Consider the following 25,000-nt stretch of genomic DNA (forward strand, 5'->3'; position numbering starts at 1 on the left):
TGGATAAGGGCACTGAAAAGCCCAAAGTAAACACAGGGCCTCTCCCCTTCATGACCAGAGGCTCGGGCGTGCAAGCCACAGGTGACCCCTCACCCCCCCCTCGACCGTCTGCATCTCCCGTCGGCGCTTCAGGTCACCGCACTCTTTCTTTCCCTTCTCGCCCCCTTCTCTTTTCATGCCCCGTCCGGAACAAAGCACCCAAAGGACAGTGGACTCTCGCCACTCAGCGAAAGGCTTTATCACCGTCGTCTGCCCAACACACACACACACACACACACACACACACACACACACATACACACACACACACAAAAGATGTGCTGATATGTCTGAGGGCGGCCGCTTCTCAGAACTGACATCTGAACTCAGCGCTGAGATGAGTCAGACAGACACCAACCCGAGTGTGTGAAGTGAAATCACACGGGCTGACCAGCAAGTGCCACATTCACAGTTCACGGATTCTGCGCAAGATGAAAATAAGGCTTAAAGCAATAGTTCGGAATTTTGGACATAGGACCTCATTTCCAACTCAGTCTGGGTGATATAGGTCGGTGCGACCATTTTCAGTGAATTTCTGCCCTTCCTATGAGTTGCAGCGTTCATCTCGTGCTAATCTGGTGCCAAGATAACGCAAGTCAACGGTAACATCCAGCCTGCCACTGAAAACACTCCACAGAACACCCGAAACAAATACATTTTAACGTCAGACTATCAATGCACATGCCTAGTGTTGATAGAACCATGTTAGAAATAAAACGAACCTTGCATCGCATTGCAATAGCCTACTTTGTTCCCTGTATGGCAGTGGCGGATTGATATTGAGAAACTAGTCCCTCAAAATGTAATAAATCATTGAGTTGCAAGGTTAGTTTTATTTCTAAAATTATTCTATCAACACGGACATGTATATCGATAGTCCGACGATTTAATTGACTTGTCTCGGGTGTGCGGTGGAGTGAGTAAGACTGTTGTTGATGTCAGACTGATGTTACCGTAGAAATGTGTTAGCTCAAAACCAGCGTTAGCAAAGGGGGACGCTGCAACTGAAGGAAGGGGCTAAACGCGATAAAAACGGTCTCCACCGACCTATATCACCTCGGTAAAGTTGGAAATGAGGTCCTATGTCCAAAATTCCGAACTATTCCTTTAAGGCCTACCTGCAAATGCAGACAATAAATATATACTGTATGTAAAACTTAACCCTCTATGCCCCAATAGAATTCTAGAATACTGCTGCTGTTTCCTGAGAACAATAAACATTAAACATATTTTTGTCTTCCTACCAAAAAACTAGCCATATCAAGAAAACAAAGCAAAAATGACAATCACAAGTTTGTTTTGTTTTAAAGGCCTTGAATTGTATTTTAATTTGATATGAAATATGAAAGTGGTAGTGTGTTTATTGCCTATAATGTGAACAGAAGACCTTAGGTGACAACCAATCAACTAAGACCACCTCCTAAACCTATACTACTGTCTTCATGGCAATATATATATTTTTTGTCCTGTCTATACTTGTACACCACATTGCACTTTCTACTTTTTTGCAGTTCTGGTTAGACTCAAACTGCATTTCTTCAAACTGCATTTCCATTTTTTTGTACTTGTACTCTGCACAATGACAACAAAGTGTCTAATCTAATGTAACACAATCTAACATTTAATCACTTACTTGTCTTTAAGTATTTCATTAGCCCAAAGTAATTAATATCATTCACACCATGTTTGTATTTGTAGCTCAGAAACGGGGTACTATATGAGTACTGATTTCATAAATACACAGGTTTATCTTGCACTCTTGTTTGTGTTTTAACTTTGTTGGCCCTTGCAGCTCAAGAATGTTGACGATATCAACTAACATGAGTGGAGAAGTATATGAAACCGTGACTCAATTGACTAAGCATGCCACCAACAACAGGAACTGTTAAACCTGAAATTGATTTACTTTTTTTTTTTACATGTACATCATGTGATATAATTTATCTAAACTTGATCAGTTTAGTGATGATGAACCTGTTGCACTCTTTCACTAACCATCAACTGTCCTTAATGTCCTAATGCCTCAGACTAATGTTACAGTAGGTTACCTCAGTGAAGGTAACAGATTAGGGGGAAATTGTGGGGAAGATTATGAGACATTACTTGCAGATGTCCCTCTTTTTTTGTTATTAGCCAACATAATAACTCTCATTCAGTGAGAACAGACGTGGTTTGAAATGACTGTCAGTGGGGTATCAATGTGTTAGCTTTACTGAACATGCCAGAAAGGACTAATGTTAACATTATGTCTTAAGATATCTGACTATCAAATATTAAAATACGAGCAGATTTGTTGCTACATACGTTTCTATATTTACTCTTTGTAAATTGCCTTTGTATGTCATTTGAGTGCTCTGCATCCTGATATTGCCGTAAGTTACACTTCATTTCTTTAGTTCCTTAGTTAGTGCCTTGCTCAAGCTCCTAATAGAAAAAAAAAAATAACAATAAGTAATAATAATAAATAAATAATAATAAGTAACAATTCCAATTGTGTAGCAACTTAATTCATACTGTATTTTCAGCACTAGAAAAAAACACTCAACGTTACTGTAATAGCCTCAAGGTTTTAATCTTGATTAAAAAAAAGTCTCTCATGGTTACTGGAATCACTGCACTTTGGTGGGGGCCACATTACTCATTTCCATCCCATTGAAAGGCTCTCAACACAGGCTCCAGGCAGCCCATCCCCACACTTTAACTTATGGATGACTCAACATGTCAACATGCATGTACTACACCAAACAAACTCAGTCCTCACATTAAACAACGCAATGTGAAAAGCATACATCAGGTGGAGAGCATTCGTTGTTTCTAATTAGTCACTTGATTGTTATTACTTGCTTTGAAGGTCTGGTGAAAGCAGTCTCAGTGACTCACGGCCCTGGACCGCTGTTGAAATAGCTTGAGGGACACAACAGGGCATTTGACGTAGCACACGCGTGGTGGACAGAACGACAGTGAGACGCCAACGATCCTTCACGCTGAATTAGGGAAGGCTGTCAGGGCAAGAGGCCAGCCCACTCACTCTGTAAGCATGTATTGATATTCATCGAAATATCACGTTTGACTGTACCAGTTAAAATAAGGTTTCAAGATTATATGATAAGGTCAATATGTGAGAAAATTCTGTATTGTGGCTGATGTTGCTTTCAATGTTGCTGTACCTGTGACAATGATAACAAAGACCTATTCTATTCTATTCTATTTCATTATGGTACATGAATTTCAAATAGCTTCTTTGAAATACACAAACACTTTACAAGCGTAAATCTTACAAAAATGTATTTGCTACTATTTTTATGAAAGACTTCCTGTTTTGGTGGAAAGCTCCTCGCGGGTGAGCCACGAGACTCTCAAGAGTCCGACTCCTGGCAGATGTCCTCCCACAACAGACAGAGGCGGTGGTATTTTGGTAATTGCAGGCCACGTGGTCTGATGCTGACCAGTAGATAAGATGGGCCAAGTGTGAAATGAAACATAGAAGTCCCCTCATCACACCCTATTTTTAAAAGAGTCTGGCAGTGCAAACCGCAACAACACCTACAGAGATACAGTGTGTGTGTTTGTGTGTGTGTGTTCCTGTGCGTGTATGTGTGCGTTTATGTGTGTGTGTGTGTGTGTGTGGCTGTGTGTGTGCCTGTGTGTGTGGGTGTGCGTGTATGTGTGTGCCTGTGTGTGTGTGTGTGTGTTCCTGTGCGTGTATGTGTGTGCCTGTGTGTGTGGATGTGCGTGTATGTGTGTGTGTTCCTGTGTGTGTGTGCCTGTGCGTGTGGGTGTGCGTGTATGTGTGTGCCTGTGTGTGTGGGTGTGCGTGTATGTGTGTGTCTGTGTATGTGCCTGTGTGTGTGGATGTGCGTGTATGTGTGTGTGTGGGTGTGCGTGTATGTGTGTGCAGGATGATGCCCTTTATGAGTGAACACTGAGCATGGGCAAGTCTAAGAGTGACTGGAATTCTCCTGATAGGATGAGCTGGGTCCCATGCTTAGGATAAGTAGCACACTCTAATATTTGTGACCGTTAGTCAGTTATTTTAAAATCCCTCCATCTTGTCAGTCCTAGACCACAGAACTGAGACTATGGAGTGTTCGTTTGTGATGTCCCTCATCAATTTAGAGTTTGCCTCCTATGTGCCTTCACCCATCTAATTGCACAGGGAGAGTGCTACAGTATAACAAAATATAAACCACATAAACACACTTCCATCTAGCATACCCAGGGGACTTGATACCAGCCAGAGGTCCAGTGATGAGACAGAAAATCGTAGCCTACATTTTGTTATGATCGTCGATTTACGCCCAGATGCACTTTGCCCACAGGGATTTGACCCTGTTCAGCAGATGACCAGAGAAACACTGTCTGCATCAGAAACCGTATGATGCTTTCTTGCCAATTACATTGACACAAGAAATATGTCTCCCATTGTTGGTGTCTCTCTCGTAGTTCAGAAAGAAAATACACAACAAATAAACACACAGATAAACAAACAAATAAACCAGACATAATTCGTTGACGTTAATGCAACAACTCCATACTCGGCTGTGACTGTCTTCAAGAGTAGTCAAAACAAGACTGGATGCTCTGTGCTAGGACGTAATGGGGCTCAAGGTCACTTCAAGTCACTTGCTTGACACTGTTGTCCAGTTGAGTGGAATGTGTGGTTTTGCCTTGGTTGTTTTGATGGTACCTGGATCACCAAAACAAGTTAGAACAGAATTAGATACCCTTGTAATGTCCTAGGAAATGTCCCACGTTATTATCACAAATTATTTATGAAGTGAATGTAAATACAGACAGCAGAGGAAGCGGTGGGTGGGAGGGGTGAATTTATGTTGTGGCGAAAAAAAGTGGCAGGTCTCACATTTTTGCACCGAAGTCCGTGGGGAAAAGGAAATCCTGTGCAGAAAACCTGGAGCCAAAAATTTGCCCTACAAGAACAGGGCCAGACATTGTCCCGCATGGATGAGGCATGAGAATGAGAAGCATTGGCGAGACGTGCCAGGCTGCTTGTCCTGGCGCCAGGTGACTGAGACTGGCATTTCTCATCCGGGCGAGGCTGCGTTTCCCACACAGCATGAAGTGCCTCTGCAATCTTCTTTGACAGGCGAAATGACACTTCGAGCCTTGGTGGTGTTAAAGGAGTTATTAGTGCCAACCTTGAAGAACTTCCAGACATGCAGATGTTCCTCACGAAAGTCATGACTATATTGTTCAAAGGTGCTCCAACCTACTTCTAAAAGGCCCAACATCTACTTAAGTCTATCTATCTATTAAGTATGTACGTGTTCAGGATATACTGTAGGAAAGAAGAGATATTGGAGTAGCTTTTAGGTCAAAGTGCATTGTCTCCAACAATTCATCCAAGTCTGCCTTACAAATGGCAGCACATTATGGTTAGAACAAAGTAGCAATACATGCCCTCGGTTCTTTTGAAGTTCAAACTTCCCTCGAAGCTGTATCTTTGAAACAATGTTATTGTTCCAAATTGTATTGTAACTGCCATGTAAAATCATGTGTGATTTGAGGGTGGGAACAAAATGTCCTCTCGACCACAGCTCACGGTAGCTAGTCCAGTCCCCCCTCACTCTTCCATGGGATGGAAGTGGAGTGAATCGGCTAAATCCTCCTTATTGTAGCCGGCATCCCTGGCATGCGGAGAGCACAGAGAGGAGAGGGAGCCACCCTGCGAGCTTCAAAAGAGCACGGCTAGAATTGAGATTAATGGGCTTAGGCCAGGAGAAGCCCTAGAGGGACACCACTGTCATCAGTATCGTACAGGAATTCTTTTACACCGACCCCTTATTGGCTCGCGAGACAAGCACGCATGCTTGGAATATACTTATTCTGTGTTCTTGTGCGACCCATGTTCCTGAAACGTGTATCTCCCTTAATGAATAGGCCTACTCACTTTCTATGAATGGGTCCTCAACTGGAACAGACGTACTGTAACTGATGTAGGCTATTGTAAATAGTTTAATACAATGCCATGCACAAATCATATCTACTAGTCATAGTCATATCTGCGTTCTCTCTCTAATAATTCATGCTATACGCAAAGCATTTCTACACTGATGTGAAAAGTTAAATGTGACCATTCAAAGCGAAATCAGTCGTTTTGCGCACAACGTTATTTTGAGAAAATCAACAATAACAAACCTCCGGGTTAAAATGTTGAATTTCACGTTTTCGCATAATTTGACTATACAGTCTAGAGTTTCATATCGTGAACGCATTTCCGGGAAAACAAAACGTTTTGACTGTTAAACCCGGCAGGATTCAACACATCTGCTGTCATTGTGCACGCGCCGCTTAAAAAGGTGATTTCTCCTCTTCTCCTCTTCTATCCTGACAGGATGTCAACTTTGGATGCGTTTATCTTAGCGATAGTTTGTGTAATACCCTTGATATACATATCGTTGGAAAGCTTAGTTTATGGCCGTTCACGAGAGCACAATAACTTAATTCAGTAATTTTTACCGAAACGACTGGTTCCGCTTTACAGGGTCACAAATGAGCTTTAATAGCACTAGAGAGTTGACAGAACAAATCTACACTTGTCTTGAAATGGTCAACGATGTATAATAATCACGTGTCAGAGCCAAAAGTGTAGTCAAATCCCATGTGTGTGTGTTCAGGCAGGTGAAACTAGAGGAAATAGAGATCTCACACAACATGACAGGTGTTAGCACAAAGCTGGGTACTCTGGCAGGAAGTGGTCTGTGGTTGATATTTTTTTTTTTTTTTTTTTTTTTTTTTTTTTTAAATTGTCTCACATGTACTGTAAATCTGTGTTGCATGTTGCATGTTGTGTCATTGGCTTTAGTTGCTGTTTGTTGTTGTCCTGTCTAGTCTTCATGTCCTCTTTTTATGTTAGTCTATTTTGTCATCAATGTTTCTGTGTAACTTGTGTACTTGTTGCCCCAGGGCTCCCTTGTAAAAGAGATTCAATTATCTCAATGGGTTATCACCTGGTAAAATAAAGGATAAATAAAAAAAAAAAAAAAAAATAAAAAATATTTCTCTTGTGGGCTGCAGTCTTATGGGTGGCAAAAATGAGTGATTCTCTCTCCCATTAGAATAACTCGTCTGGCCTATTTCTCTGTGTATCTCTGTTTCCGGTCTCCCATGAGAGTGCCCGTCCTCTGCTAACGCTTAACATGGCCGCTCGTCTCGTTCTCCCTGCCTCTGCATCTCTTTATTACTTTATAACTGTTCCTCTCTCCACCCCTTTTCTCTCTCTTTCCCACTCCCTCTTTCCCTCAGTCTTACTCTCTCTCTCTCTCTCTCTCTCTCTCTCTCTCTCTCTCTCTCTCTCTCTCTCTGTAACACTGTGTGCTGTCTTCCCTACGGTGTAGGTTGGTGGCCATGCTTGCTGCCGGGCCCTGCCTGCTGTGTTTTTGGGCTGTCAGCTAAACAGGGGCGCATCAGGAGCAGGAAACGTGTGGTGTTGGGGGGCGACTGCGTGTAGGCAGATCGGGCGAAGATACTTTTGTTCGCCGGGCCGCTTGCTGATCTGCGCCGGCCGGCCGCTACTCCGCGTCCCTCACGCCTCAGCGGGCGCGCTCAATAGCCGCCGCGCGCTCCGCCATGACATCATGCCTTTGTGGCAAATCCCTGCGCCATTCACGTCTGCAGCCCGCGGCTTAGCCCGCCAGCGCCGCAGTATCAACAAGTAGTGCCTTTAAAGCAAGTGCCCAACTGAATTTAAAGGCACTACTTAACACACTACTTAACACACACAGCAGACATGCAGAACATGGCAATGCAGGACATGGAAGCACCTGAGTGATTTACGCAGGCCCTTCACGTGGCCTGACCTAGATATAGTCGCCCTCAACACATAGATAAGGGAAGGACATGGCAGCATACCTTATATAGAATAAAGAAATATATCAGAGCAGAACTATCAGAGGAAAAGCGAGCTAACCATATCTGGTATGTTACAGTAGGTTGATTTTTTTAAGGTCATGCCTTGGTTCATTGGATCATAGATAGACGGAGAGACAGACAGGCAGAAAAACAGGCAGATAGATAGATAGATAGATAGATAGATACATGGATATATAGATAGACAGATAGATATCACATTTATCTTGAGGGAAATGTATTACATTTAGCTGATCATGTTTCTTGTGTGGGTGGAAATATCAGTGAAATGGGGATTGGCGGTTGAGGTGTGATATTTAATGTGCTGTTGGCTGATGTCATGACCTCCCCAGCTCCATGGTGATTGCGTGTCGCTAATCTGCTGATGGGATGTTTTTAGTCGGGCAGTAGAAAGGGCAGCTCTTACTCCTCCACTGGACTGCCCTCTGCTCTGCCCTCCCCGACCTCTCTCCCTCTTTCTCTCTCTCTCTCTCTCGCTCTCTCTCTTTCACTCACACAGATACCCTCCTTGCTTGCACACTAATCACACACGCACAAACACACACATACATAAACACACACACACACACACACACACACACACACACACACACACACGCACGCACATTCACATTTTACTCACTCACACAAACTTCTTCCTTGCTAACACTCTCATCACACACACACACACACACACACACACAGAGATAAAGAGAGAGAGAGAGAGAGAGAGAGAGAGAGAGAGAGAGAGAGAGACACACACACACACACACACACACACACACACACAAAGACAAACACAGTTTGACTAATCAGAGCACTGATTTCACATCTCATACCTTAATTGTAGCTTTTGGTGGCATGAGATCTTTGAGTGTTTGGGCATCTTAATTCTTGAAACCAGGAACTCAATGTGAGGCTGTAGAACGGTGCTAAATACTGACTCTGACACACATACTGAAATCAATACAAATGCACACATATACAACACAATACAATTAAATCATGTATATTTGTAAATTATCTGATGTGTATTTGTGAGTGACACTGAAGTCAGTGTTGAAACTCTGACGATGTTTGTCTGCCTTCCCCCATTTGTGAAATTCCTTTGAAGCCCCACCCACTCCTACTCATTGTTTCCTATCAGCCAATTATGAAGCAGAGATTAATGATATCATTTCACTCTGCTTTCTCTGATTGGATCAGACCGTGTTCCGGCCATGGCCTACCACTGCATCAGCTGATGGCTAAAGTGGGTGGATGTGTCCTTATTCGCTGATGATCACTAAAGTGTACTACCACTCATTAAATAATTATGATGTGTCTGCCTATCGCTCTCTCTCTCTCTTTCCTTCTATCTATTCGTCTATCTATCTATCTATCTCTTCTCTCACATGTCTCAGCCATGTTCAGTTTCCTCAGAAGTGTCACAGAGAAATTAGCTACTGTTGCCCTTGGTTGGCTTAGATGGCTATTTATGTGTGTGTGTGTGTGTGTGTGTGCGTGTGTGCGTGTGTGCGTGTTTGCGTGTGTGCGCGCGCACGCGTGTGTGTGTATGTATGTATATGAAGATATATTTATCTGATGGAAAAATGTGACCCAGGGTTCATGGGATCTTGATAAACTCTCTGTTTGAATAACAGTCATGGGACTGTGTGGAGATATGGAGTGGGAACGTAAACATCACCGTCACAGAATGGCACAACAGTTTAGTCTCAAGGGGAACAGGCAAGAATAAAGGACCTCACCATGGTGACTACCGAGGAAATGCCATCTGTGTTAGGCAGCCATGGAACAGAATCATATTTTGGAGAAATCTGCTATCCTCATAATTGTTTATTTCCCCGACAACGCGTTTACTCAACAATCCAAATTCTTGTATTTCTCACAGGACTTGCTGACAGCAGAACTATGATGCTGATCCCCTTTTCATCCAGAATTCTGGTATATTCTAATTTACATTCTGGTTGCATTGTATGTAGTGATCTACAGAAGGGACTTTTACCACTTTTACTCAGTTATGATCAGATCCATACAATTGTTATCTACATGGATCTTATTTACGTGTATTTGGTCTTGTTAGCCCCTTGCTTATACCTTCCACGGACACTCCCACCACCACACCCTGTGACTAGTGAGTAGGCTACCACATGATTAGGCATGTTACAGTATGGACTGTGTTGAGATGTGGTGCTCTGTCTTTTCAAATAGCAGTGGGGCTTATGGTTGTTGTTGTTCCGGCGCGTTGGAGCCATTCACTGGCCTGCATTGTGATGCCCCCCCAACACCCCTGTCCCCAACCAGGAAAAACCTTGCTGTGCTGCAGAGGACAGAGTTTGCATTTAATATCCACCTCATGAGGGAATGCAGGCCCACAGGCTTGTTTTTTGTGTTCGATTTTATATTTGTGATATATTTGTAATATATACTTAGTCTCACCTGCAATGTGTATGAATGGATATGGGTTTAGAAATGTGTTAGTGTGTATTTGCCTATGGGTTAGACTTTATTGATCCCCAAGGGGAAATGCAAGGAATGTGACCACGTGCTCTGAATTTCTTTGTGTTATCATTACTAATTCCAGGCCTTGCCATCGAATTTTGGAAGCACTAGTGTCATACTCGTAGCAAAGGGGTTTGGTTTGAAAGTGTTGCCAGCATCCCTGTAGCATTGGGTTGGTTTGGTTTGAAAGTGTTGCTAGCATATATTTAGCATGGGGTTAGTTTGGTTTGAATGCGTTGCTAGCATACCTGTGGCCAGGGCTCACACATTGACCATGATAACTAGCAAAAAAAGATAGAACTGGGCCTTTCATCAGATCACACCAATCGACTAATAATTCAGACTTCATACCACAAGCCTTCTCAAGAGGTCAAGATATGAAGAGAGTTTGGGGTCTTCTCAAGTAAGGGAAGTTGGAAGTTGTAAGCTAGAAAGCAAGTCCCGATAGTCCTGAAGTACGCATGGTATCGATATAATAATCAATTGCAAAAAAAATTGACCAATGTTTAAAGGCCCCACACCAAATATAAGCTAGCATGCTATTGCTCGTTGTTGGAAAATCTCACTCGAAGCCGAGCTCAAAATTTGAGGGCCCTGCAATATTTGATTGGTTTCGTTGGAACGTGTTGCTAGCATACCTGTAGCACCGGAGTTGATGTGGTGTGAAAGCACTGCTAGCATACCAGCAGCGCTGGGATTGGTTTGGTGTTTTCCAATGGCGCTATCACAAACGCTGCTGTGGCGGCCGTCGCTGCCGCTAGTGTGTCTGTGAGCGCACGGATGCCTATTGTCTCCCGCGTCACCGCTCGTTGCTGGCAGAATAAAGGCTGTCTGGCTCCCAGCTTAAATATTGCAGCAAACTAAAAACCAACCATCAGAGCTGATCCACTCACCGCTGCTCACTGGTGCGACAAGTTGGGCTGGGCCTTAGGTTAGGAGCCCGCAGGGAAAAAGTTCACCTCACACCGCTGGTGCCAGGAGGCGAGAACACACACGCAATTACTGCGCTGGACCTTTCTGCTGTGGCAAGTTGCCCATTTCATTTGATTCACTTTTATACAAAGAGAGAGAAAAAAACACTTTTTCAGGTTGATTTTTCAATCGAGAGGGAGAGAGCGAACAAGAGGAGTTGTACGTTAATGTGTGTGTTTTTTTTTTTTTTGCAGATTGTTGCTTTTTGTCGATTTCTTTTTATTCGGTTTTGTTTTCGAGTTTTTCCTGATGGATGCTTTTCCATTGTCGCTTGAGTGTAGGGAGAGGCATACAGCCATGCTTTCTCTTTATGCTCTGATGTTATCGAGTTTTTCGAACCTTTATTCCTGAGTAATGGCAACTAAGATTAGACGTTTAATTTAAGAATGTATTTGCTTTACATTACTGTTAAACATTTGATGTATTTTTTAGTTGACGTGCTGCCTCGTTGTCTTCAGGAAAATAGCCGGAGACGTCGATCAGTAATTCAGTAATTTGGTTGTTTTGAAGGAATCAGAGGTCTTGTGCCTTTTTTTTCGCGTTGCTGTTAACACGGTAACGACGATCTATCTCAAAGTTCGGCTCTCTCTGCTCTTGTATTGTGCTGCTGCTGCCGTTTGCTAACACGCGCTGTTGTGCCGCACCTCTAACAGGCCATTCTGCTCTCCTCTGTCACAGTGCTGAGCCATTATGGGGGACTGGAGCTTCTTGGGTAACATTTTAGAGGAAGTCAACGAGCACTCGACGGTCATCGGCCGGGTGTGGCTCACCGTGCTCTTCATCTTCCGCATCCTGATCCTGGGCACGGCGGCCGAGTTCGTGTGGGGCGACGAGCAGTCGGATTACGTGTGCAACACGCAGCAGCCCGGCTGCGAGAACGTGTGCTACGACGAGGCCTTCCCCATCTCGCACATCCGCCTGTGGGTGCTGCAGATCATCTTCGTGTCGACGCCGTCGCTGGTGTACGTGGGCCATGCCGTGCACCACGTGCACATGGAGGAGAAGCGCAAGGAGCGCGAGGAGGCCGAGCTCAGCCGCCAGCAGGAGGCCAACGAGGAGCGGCTGCCGCTAGCGCCCGACCAGGGCAGCGTGCGCACCACCAAGGAGACCAGCACCAAGGGCAGCAAGAAGTTCCGGCTGGAGGGGACGCTGCTGCGGACCTACATCTGCCACATCATCTTCAAGACGCTCTTCGAGGTGGGCTTCGTGGTGGGCCAGTACTTCCTGTACGGCTTCCGGATCCTTCCGCTGTACAAGTGCAGCCGCTGGCCGTGCCCCAACACGGTGGACTGCTTCGTGTCGCGTCCCACCGAGAAGACGGTCTTCATCATCTTCATGCTGGCCGTGGCGTGCGTCTCGCTCTTCCTCAACTTTGTGGAGATCAGCCACCTGGGCCTGAAGAAGATCCACTTTGTGTTCCGGAAGCCTCCGCAGGCGCTGGGCGAGGGTCGCGGCTCGCCCGACAAGGGCCTGCCCGTGGGCGTGTCCTCGCTGCAGAAGGCCAAGGGCTACAAGCTGCTGGAGGAGGACAAGGCCACCGCCCACTTCCTGCCGCTGACGGAAGTGGGCATGGAGGCCGGGCGCCTGCCCTACCAGGCGTGCGGCGAGAAGGGCGAGCAGGCGTCCGCCCCGCCGCCGGAGGACGAGTCCAAGGTGTACGACGAGACGTTGCCCTCGTACGCGGCCACCACGGGCGCGGCGGCGGCGGCGGTCGCCATGGGCGCCATGGGCACCGTCTCGGTGCAGGACGAGGAGGACCTGGAGTCGCCGCTGGAGGCCGAGGCCACGGATACGATAGAGGACACGCGACCCCTGAGCAGCCTGAGCCGGGCGAGCAGTCGCGCGCGCTCCGACGACCTGACCGTATGAGTCAATCCAACCCCCCCCCCCCCCCCCCCCCCCACTCGCTCCGCTCCGCAGCGTAGAGACGCGCTCCTGAGCGGCATCCCCCCTCCCCACCGACACAGCACCCCCCCCCTTCCCATCAACAACCAAACGACAACCCCCCCAGCCCCCTCCCTCCCTCCCTTCCCCCATCTCGACGCCACCCTGCTCCCTAGAGCCTGTTGCTGCTGAGTCGGAGCCCCCTCAACCCCCCCAACTCTTCTGTGATGACATTTAAACACCAGCTTGTTATTGGGAGGAAAAAAGGATACTAAAGAAAAAAAAACAGGTTTAAGGAAGAACAAAAAAAAATGCTGTGCAATTTTGCGAGGAAAAAAACTTGAGTTCATTTTTATACAGCAGTATTTTTTTTTTTTTACTGTTTTTATCAAACCGACAAAAAAAAAAAGCTAAACTAACTAAAGCCAGAGAGAGGCTCTTTTAGTAAGCTTCAACCTGACAGAGAGCGAGCGAGCAAGAGAGAAAGACAGGAAAAGCAGGAGTTACGATTCAAGGGGGATAAAATGCTGTTTTTAAAAGTCACATTTTCTATCAAGGGTTTTAAGGATAAAATGAGATAAAAAAGGAGAAAAAAATTCCGCCACTTCTGATGTTTACATTCTTCTGGGTTAGCCATGAAGCCGGATGTTGTACGGGATGTTTTTATTGATGCAGGTTCTTTCTGCATCGCTGTCAGGGCAACATCACATCACCTCAAACACTGAAGCACACACTCTCTCTCACACACACATGCACACACACATACACACACACACACACACACACACACACTTGCACACACACTCTCGCATACATTCACCCACCCACACACACACACCTACACACACTCATGCACACACATGCTTCACAATCTCTATGGAGATAGAACATGTGGTAGAGTGTGTGTCGTGGCTTTTAAGCATTTCTACTCTGTATGTGTGAGGTGAGACAACTATTAATGGACTCATTGCACAGTTACTCATGGCAGATAGTATATATATAAATATATAAATATATTAATATATATAAGATGACCACTGCTTTAATGTCAGGTCGAAAATATTATATCATTCTATGTTGTTTTGCTTTCCAGTCACAAGCATGAGAATCATGAGACAATTTAAAAAAAGGCTAAGACCCTTGAGAGTATTTTTTGTCGCTAAGTTTGTTAGCCATAGCCGCGCGCACAGGCCGAGCGCTCCTCTTCCCCCTGTGCAGGCAACCATGCTGATGATAAAGATCACGCCCGATCAGCACAAAGTATTGTTGAACTAGAGACAATAAAATAACAGCCATGACTGAACTAGGCGTCCTTGCCGAGCGCTAAAGAAAACAACACATCAGACCCGACTTCCAACCCAGCCCGCACCACGGTCCACTCCACTGGCGAGCTGGAGTTCCATTTTTCGATTTCAGACGGAAAAAAAATGTAAATACACAACAAGCAGAAATGTAGGCGATCCAAAATTGATAGAATTTACCAACCGAGACTGCCAGATGTATTTAAATATATTACTGTTGTGTGTTCATGATGTCCAAGTAAACATAGTGCGAAGTAGAGGATGGAAAAAAAAGAATGTTTAGTTCCAATCTTTTTTTTTTTTTTTGCAGGATTTGCTGCAAAATGATTCTCATTTTTTGTTGTATCTCCGTCTTTTCATGGCAAATTTTTACCCCCAAGTGCCCTTTTGATCTAACCCATGTTTAAAAGGAGTTTTGCTGTCATTTGTGTCTGTTTATTTTTTATTATTATTATTATTATTATTATTATTATTATTATTTAACTTTATATTAACAAACAAGTACTGGAATTATTTCCCTGACTTTTCAGATTTCGGGTCCCAGATTTCAGTTTTTCAGCCCCAAAGTGCCATTAACTACAAACAGCCAGCAGATAGATCTTTGAAACACAAACACAGACACAAACAGGTGGCATATCAGTTCTCCTGGGATGAGCTGTGGAAATGCCACTGTTGAATGTGAAATGTTGATTAACATGAGAACTCCATTGTTGTGTGACTGGGCCAGCCCCTCTTGTTCCTCACAGTGGTCTGTGTTTTTTTTTTTTTTTTTTTTTTTTCTTTTTCAGGAATAATCCTCTTTGAGTTCCTTGTTATTGATTTCATGTTAGTTTTTCTGGACTGTAATGTTGTCTGGACACAATTCTGCTGTATGGTGGGAGGGGTAAGAGATTGGCCATCTGCTTCTCCCTTGAAGACTATAATTTAGGCGAATTTCAGATGCCCGTACAGACATGCATACAAGCAACAAATACACACACACACACACACACACACACACACACACACACACACACTGGTCTCTTTAAGAACGATATATGTGGCCTTTTGATTTGTGCTCTGTGCCTTAAGCACTCTTTATTTCAGAAGCATTCAAGTGTCACGAGTTGTACAGACGTGGCGAGGACAAAGTGGAGGAGTGTTTGCCGGCACAGACTCACCAGTCAGCTCCCTGTGTGCCTGCTGAGACGTTCCTGGCCGCACGATTTGTTATGGTGATGTCTTGCCTCAGTTTCTCCACGGGCACATCCAGTCATCGCCCAGCAGCGGTAGAAGCAGCCGTAACTCATGACTCCTTTTCTAATTGTCTGCAAGGCTACAGGCGCACACACACACACACACACACACTCACACACACACACACACACACACACACACACACACACACACACACACACAGACAAACACACATATACACTATGCAATTACTTGTCTATAACACTGCAGGTTTTCTCCAGTGCAGCAGTGAGCCTAGACTGCTAGCTGAGGTCGAGACAGAAACAGGCAAGCGGGTCAGAGGTGAAAGTTCAAAGGGCAGCCTAGCATACTATTGTTAAGGAACAGAAACCTCTGCACAAAGGTGGGCCACTACCTAGACCTTAGCCTGGTTCCAAATGCAAACCTCAGAGAAATGAATCATTCAAGTTCCTTTATGAAACTAGAAGAAGGGCATTCAACCCCCCACCCCCCATCTCACCTGCCCACTTCAGTCCAAACCCTCACACACCCTCCACAGCAGGTCCATGTTGATGTTATGTTTTTAAGAAATTCTTTTCTTCATTTTTATTATCAGAAATAATTTTCTCTTTCTTAGAAGAAAAAAAAAGAATCAAGCAAACCTTTGTACTAACTTGTAGTCCAATTTGCTCCTAGTTGCATGCGAGTATCACCTTTTTGCAAACTGTGAATGAAGCCAATAAAAGGTCCGGTGTGGTCAATATGTCAGTGTTAGTGCCTCTCTCACTATTTGTCTCTGTCTCTCTCTGTTTTTCTTTCCAAATACACACACACACACACACACACACACACAGTCATATTACAAATGAAACTTAAACAGGTTGAAATGTGGCTAATTCCACTTCTCTCCCACACACACTTACTTCATTTAAAGCAGATGAAGGATGGTACCAACCTAAACCACATCAAGAAGAGACAGGGTGTCGATTTACACCATATCAGGCAATATAAAGCAGGATGCCAGTAGCACTTGCAAAGAAACTTTCCACTATTTTCCCTCCCAGCTAACAGTGAAGCTTGTTTCACTGCCCTCTGCTGCACCTATTCTGCCACTGCAGCTATGGTGGAGGTTGGATCTTGTGATGGTACATGATCTGATCATATTTCGGAATCTCTCTTGAAAACCTGATGACCAGAGGTAGATATTTTGACTTCAGTAAGTAATTGCTTGACCACATATTTTTTCCAACTATTCTCTAAACCAACATGGACCTAAAAATGCCCACGCGTAGCAGCTGGGGCCTTCATCAGGGCATGGCCCCAGGCGCTACGCGTGGGCATTTTTAGGTCCATGTTGGACATGTCAGTTTAATAAAGACATTTTAAACCATTTGGAGTGCCTTGGTTGTGGAGAAATTCTCCTTTTCTACACAAACTATTTACCTTGGACCAAAGAGCACCCACCAACAAGCAGCATCAAAAGAACAAAGAGGACTGAGCACGCCACTAACTCTGAACATATTCTCTAAACCAGTTGATCCTAACAAGCAAAACTCTTCAGCCCTGTAGATCTGCTAAATAGTGTGATGTAAACCTGTGTCAATTGCAGGAATGTTTCATTCTGAAGCAGGGATGTCTACCTCTGCTGATGTCTTCATGTCTACCTCTGCTGATGTCCAGTGTGTGTGTGTGTGTGTGTGTAGACGTGCACATGCATGCATACGTGTTTGTGTGTTCCTGTGTGTGTGTGTGTGTGTGTGTGTGTAACACATTTTTTCTATTATTATTTTGGTGATGAACTACCAGTCTGTTGTGTTTATCAGTACATTGCCCCAGTAACAGTATGGGCAAACCTCAACAACCACACTTTCCGGGAACCTAGTGTGATAAAGACAATGTTTTCAAGTTCTGTGTAAGTGTATGGGGGTAGGTGGGTGTGTGGTGTGTGTGTGTGTGTTTGTGTGTTTGTGTGTGTGTCTGTGTGTGTGTGTGTGTGCGTGGCATGCAGGACATGAAGGTGTCAATACACACTTCCTCTTTAACACCGTGGTGTGCACACACATGCTCACAGTGAAGTGAGTGAACAAACAGGCCAGTCTCAGGCCAGTGCACTGGAGAAGATACATTAAAATGTAAGTTTTATCTAATCTATCTATCTCCATAAATCTTAAAATCTTAAATCTTCTAATGTGGATGTGATGCCATTGACCTGAAAAAAACAAAGTTTACTGCATAGTTCTCATCTTAAGAATATCTTATGTTTATCTAGCATATTCATGTTTAGTGAAGAAGGTCCCCCGCTCAGTTCAAACAATTTCTGACTTGTTGATTGTTACTGTAAATTAATGTATAAAATAGGTAAGGCAACATCTTAAAGGTAGAGTACACCTCTTTGGTGTGTCAAAGGTGGAAGAGTGAGCTACCTCTCTGTTGTGATAAAGGTGTCTACGAAGAAATATTTACATAAACATGAACAAACTTAAATCCAGCATCGCTTACCCTATACATTTAGATGAAAGAATAGATCTGACAATAAGGGCTGCTCAGTTATTCTTGCTGTTAGACCAAGCATACACATATGCAACCTGCACCATCTGGCTCACACGTCATGTTACCTTGCATCTAAGTGCGTATATTCCTAGCCTACGCAGTTCCAGGTGTCTCATTGCCTATAGAGGAATAGAGGTGATAAGAATTGTCTGGATTATGGGCATCTGATCTCACACCCAGGAGCCAACAGACAGATGGGAGCGCGACAGCCCCGAACACAACAGCCCTGACCACAACAACAGCGAACACAACAGAGACGCAGAGTGGAGGTGGGTGAAGCCAGGGGTTTGAGGAGAGCAAGAGGTCCACACATGATGTATTTCATAATTATGTTGGACATTGTATGCTGCCTTCACATGCTATGGAAAAGATGATATTTTCCATTTGTGAACTGGTATTTACCAGTGTGTTGTGTTCAAGTGCTTTTGTTGTCATACTGTTGGGAAATGAGTAAATTGACTGACTACATGACTGGAGACTGCTATTTACTGCTAGCTATATAGCATTGCTCTGGGTAGGTAACACCAGTTTTTGACTCACACATTGTATTACAATTGTCAATGACACAACATGCATAGGCTACAAAAACCATCTGCGAACTGTAGCAAAAAATGTTTAGTAGTGCACAATGTTACCATTCACAACTCCTCCGTTGCTCTCTGCTATTTTGAATATGTCAAAGGTTATATCATCTCGGCAACTCGGGCATCAAAATATCCTACGAGTTGTCCAGTGGAAAATACCACATGAGAGGGTGTTCATGTGCATTTTTCACGTCGGATTTTGGTATTTACCATAATTACTAGCACATGAAGGCACCAATAGGTATTCCAATGTGAGGTATGCTGGTCCTTCATATGACCGTGGTCTAACCACACCTTAACACACATACAGTATATGGCTAAACAAAATATTCTATGGACACTGGATGGATGAATGAATGCTAGTTCCTTGCATTTCCTGTGTGTGTGGGGGTGGAAATGGCAGTGAAAAGGGTACTGGTGGTTGAGGTGTGATATTTGAGGTGCTGTGGGCTATGGGTTATGAACTCCCTATAGTTCCATGGTGATTGTGTGTCAATAAATAGGCCAATGGGATGTTTTTAGTCGGGCGGTAGAAAGGGAAGCTCTTACTGAGCTGCTCAATTTGCTGTAGCTCAATTTGCTGTAATCTTTGTAAATGTTAGCCACAATAGTCAGTCTTGTATATTAATGTTTCGTCTGAATTTAGTCAATAAAAAAGTTAAAGGGACACTCTGGTCTTAAAACAACCTAGGGTCTATTTTTAATTGACAACATGTGTACACTTTTGTTGGGGACCAAAATGATGCTAATTGGAGTATTGTTGAGTAAGATAAGAATATGCAAGTGAAAGGAAATAGCACAAAGCACAGCCTTGGCCAAGCTCACTACTGTATGTCAAAATGCTTTATGCCACTGACTAGGCCCCTACGGACAAATTTGAGTATTTTTACCTTTGAAAGTGCAGAGAGGTTATAAAGAAGGACTTTTTGAACTGCAGTGACCACAGTACCTATTAGCCGTCATCTCCTCACAAGATGTCTGAGGTCCGGAAGAATACTGTAGGCACTGTAGGTGACTGCACAAGCCATGCATCCTTTTTTATACCCTTTCTGTACACTTTCAAAGTTAAACCACATCAGTTTGACCCTCAGTACACTGCAGACCCTTCACCCTTGACAGTAGCACAGAAATGTGATGATATTTTGAGCCAAGTCACAGTTCACAAGAAGCAACATTGAATTTACATCAAATGTACGTCTTTGTATTCTGTTCTCTCTGCCTTGTCTGTGTGAGGCGTGCACTGCGCAAGTAGTCAGTCTCTCCACTTTATTTGCATAATATCTACTCCCCGTTCTTTTGTTGATATTTTATGACTCTATTTAAGTTTAAGGTACAAACAAATTGAAGGTACATGGACATGGTTACATAAACAGAGAAACAACACACAGATAGACGAATAAAGCAGAAGACAAATCTAGAGAGGTGAAAAGAAGAAGCTGAGAAAGTCCATTAAAAGGCAAGTTTGAGGAGGTGAGTTCTGAGGGCCTGTTTGACTGTTTGATGTGGTCAAGGAGGGCGGCCCAGAGGAAGGGTGCAGTGTCTGAGAAGGTCTTGTCTAGGAGATTGCTAGTTTGTGCATTAGATTCACAAGGGGTTGAGGCTATGAAAATGACTTATATGACAAGAAGTCTGCTTTAAATGAATCAGACATGCATTAACCAGGACATGAAACCCCAACTGAAGACACTGACACACAAAAAGCCTGATGTGATTTTATAGGTCACTAAAGTGATGATTCCAGTTATTGATACTGTATGGACACAGCCACACAACATTTTACAGTATACATGGAAAGTTTGCTCTTACAGGGGAGCTACACCAGACGCGTAACTGAAGCGTTCCGTTCGCAACGCGTAAAACCCATTTTAGAAGATGGGTCTATTTTTTTCGAATGTACGTGCCACTGTTGCGTCTGGTGTAGCTACTTCCATTGACTACAGTGATAATTAACTGCTGCGACCGGCTGCAACATACGCGTCGCGAACGGAACGCTTCAGTTACGCGTCTGGTGTAGCTCCCCTGTTACATTAAACATTATTTTTTATATGAAAGTAGTCATATGTGTCTGTGAACATATAAACATATTAACATAAATGGGGAATATAGAGATGTTTCTTACTTTTTACAGTTATATTTCAAGCCTCCACGTCTGTACAATTATGTCCTATCAAGTAGGCTAATCCAGTTTTGAAATGTGTGCATTGTCAAGATTTGGGTGACATTGTTATATAATGACAACCCAAATGTTCCTCTTCATACCTGTGCCCTTTTATGATCCGATCAGCACAACATAACCAGACAAACCGCAAGCCCTTGATGCATGCAGGCACTGAAAAATACCAACAAATTCTTCGGTCAATCCTCGCCAGTGTGGCCATACTGTACATGATCCAAACAGCAACATATCAAAACAAAACACAAACCCTAGGCCTCATACAGTATGAGCCAAGTAGAATAATAATCGGCTAGTGGTGTGCGAGTTCCGTTCCTTTTGACTGCTGGATGTACTGTAGGCCTACTACTTTTGGAACTGATGCACCCATCAGGACTGGAGTTACTGGGGTGACAACCTTCCTGTTTTACACCCTAGAAACCAGAGCCAAACTGACACCTCTCCTTCATTTGAAAAGGGAATATCAGACTCAAGTGAGACAAGCTGGATCATTCAGTTAAAACAAAGCCAAATATTAGACTCATCATTTTTCCATTTAAACCCATAAACCCCTCATGCAGCTGTTCTGCTCAAATTGATGGGTCTCTCTTTCACTGACTTTCTTTTTCTTTCTCTGTCTCTTTGGGTTACTTTATTTCATGACAGATAATTGGATCCAACAGGAGTTCATCTTGGCTGCCATTGCTGTGGTCATCATCGCTATTGTTCTGTTATACTCTCTCATCTTTCAAATCTGCAAATTAGTTGATAACAGGTGATTTGACACCATTTTCCCTTTTCATCAAAATGCTTAATAAAAGGGCAAGAGCATTATTTATTGAAGACGCATGGGTTTGATCATAATTGTGTACATTTCCTATTTGCAGGTCTCCACCAGCAACACCACAAGAAGAAATACCACTCCAATCGGTATTTTACTAGAATGATTATTTATATTATTATGTTAACACAGTATAATTAAACCAGCATTACCCTTTATTTCATGATCATAAACCATGCCATAATATGTTTGTTGTCATGGTAGGCCTACCAATAAAATGATTTCAGGGTGGTTTGCATCAACAGATGACAGATGAGTATTATGAGCAGAAATATGCTACTGTATAGGCAGGACCTATAGTTCACAGAAAGTAGGATAGCGAGAGTAATACTGCTAGAAGCCATCCGGTGCAGATCAAAGAGACAAGAGGGGAGAGGTGGTGGAGGGATGGGGTGTAGGCTATTCAACAGTGTATTCTTTATTCATTAATAGTGAGTTTCAGTACTCCAACTTTTGTGAGGCTCTACGTGTGGTTAGCAGTTTTTTTTATATATATATATGGGTCCATCATTGTTTATATTACTGTAACTGTGTGGGATTTGTGGGAGTGTAATAAATGTATTTTTTTGGTGCTGTTTGTCAGTTGACAGTTTTTTTTTTTATTGTTATTATTTTATTTGTTCCTACAGGTGCATGCAAGAGTGAACGACAGACAACAGACAAGAGGTCGTAGCTACAAGGAGAAAATTAACTCTCTATATGACACATCAGCTATATCCTGGAGCCACAGGAACTGTAAATCTAACCACAATGTTGACCTCAACTATCAACTACCCGATCTCTGAGGCATAGACAGCAACACAGCACATGCACTTTAAAAGGCTTCAAACAGCGGACTGTTCTCTTTGGACACTTGCGAGTCTTGCTTTTCATGTCATCTTCCTGTCATGTCATTTCTTTTAATTTATCACTGTATTTCAGAGTACTTCAACTGATTAAAATGCCCAATTCAGCCAACCTCAATCCTCTTGTCAGTCTCTCTCATGAAGCGATGAAGGCTGGCAGCACTGACAAGAATTGAAAACAATTTCCAACCCTGTAAACATAACCTGCCATAATTGCCAATCTTATTAAACAATTTATTGTCCGACAGGGGGCAGTGTTTTGTTGAGATAGAGTCAAGTAATCATTCCTTTGTTCATTCTTGACACAGGAGCAACCTGCCATAGGAGACCTGTAAACTTTTCATCATTATCCCTGCGTAGGCTACTAGAAATATCCGAGCGGAAGTAACATGTAGCTAATGTAGGATTTAGCAACTTGCTGCTGCCATACGAGTGAGTTGTGAGAGAATAGCCTACACTCTCTTCTGTTGTGATCTTGTGATAACCATAAGGAATGGATCTTGCCGCTTGCTATATTCATGCAGTTGTAGGCCTACCAGCCAGACGGCTATAGGCCTATTAGGCCTATATATGATATCACAACTGACAGCATTGTCAAAATACTGAAAGTGAAGACCACGGACGGTGCCTCATAAAGTTCCAAACTTTTTTTTTTATTTTTATTTTTTTAAGAAAAATCATAGTCAAGGGTGCAGGTTTGATTATTTAACTTTTTTAGGTTCTATATCGATGTGATTTTGAATCATCGACATGGACATTTGGGGGTGTAATAACAAGCGTGTGCGATTAGAATTCAAAACCAAAAATGTAAACAGCGATTAATTGCATTTTATTACTGGCATGGACGTTTCCACATACTATCTACACATTCCACACTCCACTCCACTAAAAACACATGTATTACGCAAAATAATTGTGGGGACAGTTATACACCCTTCATAGGCCAGTCAATCTAGCGTTTGACCCATAACTAATTGCAATAGTAATCATTCAAAGTTTTTTTGTGATCCCTAGGTATATCTAATTAACATATAAAAAATCTACCCATTTATATTTAGTGGAGCATACTTTTTTTCAAGGTCAAAGGTAGCAATTTCCAATGCATTTTTCCATTGGGATTTACTACTGGTGAAATGGGTAAAATTTTAAACTATAGATATCAAATTGAAACTTTCACAGTTGTTTACTCACATTAAGGCAAAGATTTTTTGTATTGCAAGTTTTCTGAAATGTGATGTTTAGATATGCAAATGAGACCAGTTTTACCTAAATATGCAATAATTTGCATATATTTCTAGAAAACTAAATCTGAACAATAGGTACAGTCAGCTTCAAAATAATTGCTGCAATTTGCTTCTATATTGGATACCAAAAGCCTATGCAAAGGGAATATTAGATATTACTTCATATCACCTCAGAAATGAGGAAATCAAGTCAAGTCAAAATCAATGCGTTTCAATGGAAGTACATTATAGAACAAATAATTGTCAATGATATGGCATGATGGAAGTATCTCAGTGCATGCCAACTCACTTGATATGTTTATGTCTAAAGGTCAATATCTTCCTTATGTGACTTGGCATGCATTGAGATACTTTCATCATACCATATCATTGACAATCATTTGTTCTATAATGTACTTCCATTGAAACGCATTGATTTTGACTTGACTTGATTTCCTCATTTCTGAGGTGAAATTAAGTAATATCTAATATTCCCTTTGCATAGGCTTTTGGTATCCAATATAGAAGCAAAATGCAGCAATTATTTTTAAGCTGACTGTACCTATTGTTCAGATTTAGTTTTCTAGAAATATATGCAAATTATTGCATATTTAGGTAAAACTGGTCTCATTTGCATATCTAAACATCACATTTCAGAAAACTTGCAATACAAAAAATATTTGCCTTAATGTGAGTAAACAACTGTGACATTTTCAATTTGATATCTATAGTTTAAAATTTTACCCATTTCACCTGTAGTAAATCCCAGTGGCAAAATGCATTGGAAATTGCTACCTTTGACCTTGAATAAAAGCATGTTCCACTAAATATAAATGGGTAGATTTTTAATATGTGATGCAGGAGGGTTTAAGGATCAATAAAAAGTATGAACCATTACTATTGCAATTAGTTACAGGTTTGGCCCTTTTTTGAGCTAGATTGACTATCAACTGGGATTCTGTTTTCGGACTGACCGGTGAGCTACCCGACAAGCATTTTATATAGGCCAATACATAATGTAGACTACAATAATGTTAAGTCTAAGGGGGAGCGAACATGAATGTT

The 25,000-nt window shown here is 42.8% G+C and overlaps 1 protein-coding gene and 1 long non-coding RNA gene across 3 annotated transcripts; both read left to right on the forward strand.

Annotated features, from left to right (window-relative positions):
- Positions 1–12,069: 12,069 nt before the first annotated feature.
- Positions 12,070–13,248, forward strand: gja8b (gap junction protein alpha 8 paralog b). Of its 2 annotated transcripts, XM_062527561.1 has the most exons (2): positions 12,070–13,086; positions 13,156–13,248. In XM_062527561.1, exons 1-2 carry the CDS (start codon positions 12,070–12,072, stop codon positions 13,246–13,248), a joined length of 1,110 nt encoding a protein of 369 aa, XP_062383545.1. The 2 variants fall into 2 exon arrangements, with proteins under 2 accessions (XP_062383545.1, XP_062383544.1); XM_062527560.1 differs by having other exon boundaries at positions 12,070–13,248.
- Positions 13,249–18,481: 5,233 nt separating this feature from the next.
- LOC134071561 (uncharacterized) lies at positions 18,482–22,744 on the forward strand. Its single transcript, XR_009937086.1, has 4 exons — positions 18,482–18,559; positions 21,693–21,801; positions 21,914–21,956; positions 22,497–22,744. It is a non-coding gene; the product is annotated as an uncharacterized LOC134071561 (long non-coding RNA).
- The last annotated feature ends 2,256 nt before the right edge of the window (positions 22,745–25,000 follow it).

This window comes from Sardina pilchardus, chromosome 23 (assembly GCF_963854185.1).
Source record: "Sardina pilchardus chromosome 23, fSarPil1.1, whole genome shotgun sequence".
Classification (NCBI taxonomy): Eukaryota; Metazoa; Chordata; class Actinopteri; order Clupeiformes; family Clupeidae; genus Sardina; species Sardina pilchardus.

Excerpts from the sequence above, each read along its gene's own strand:
- gja8b (XM_062527560.1), top strand. The coding sequence starts at position 12,070 with ATGGGGGACTGGAGCTTCTTGGGTAACATTTTAGAGGAAGTCAACGAG.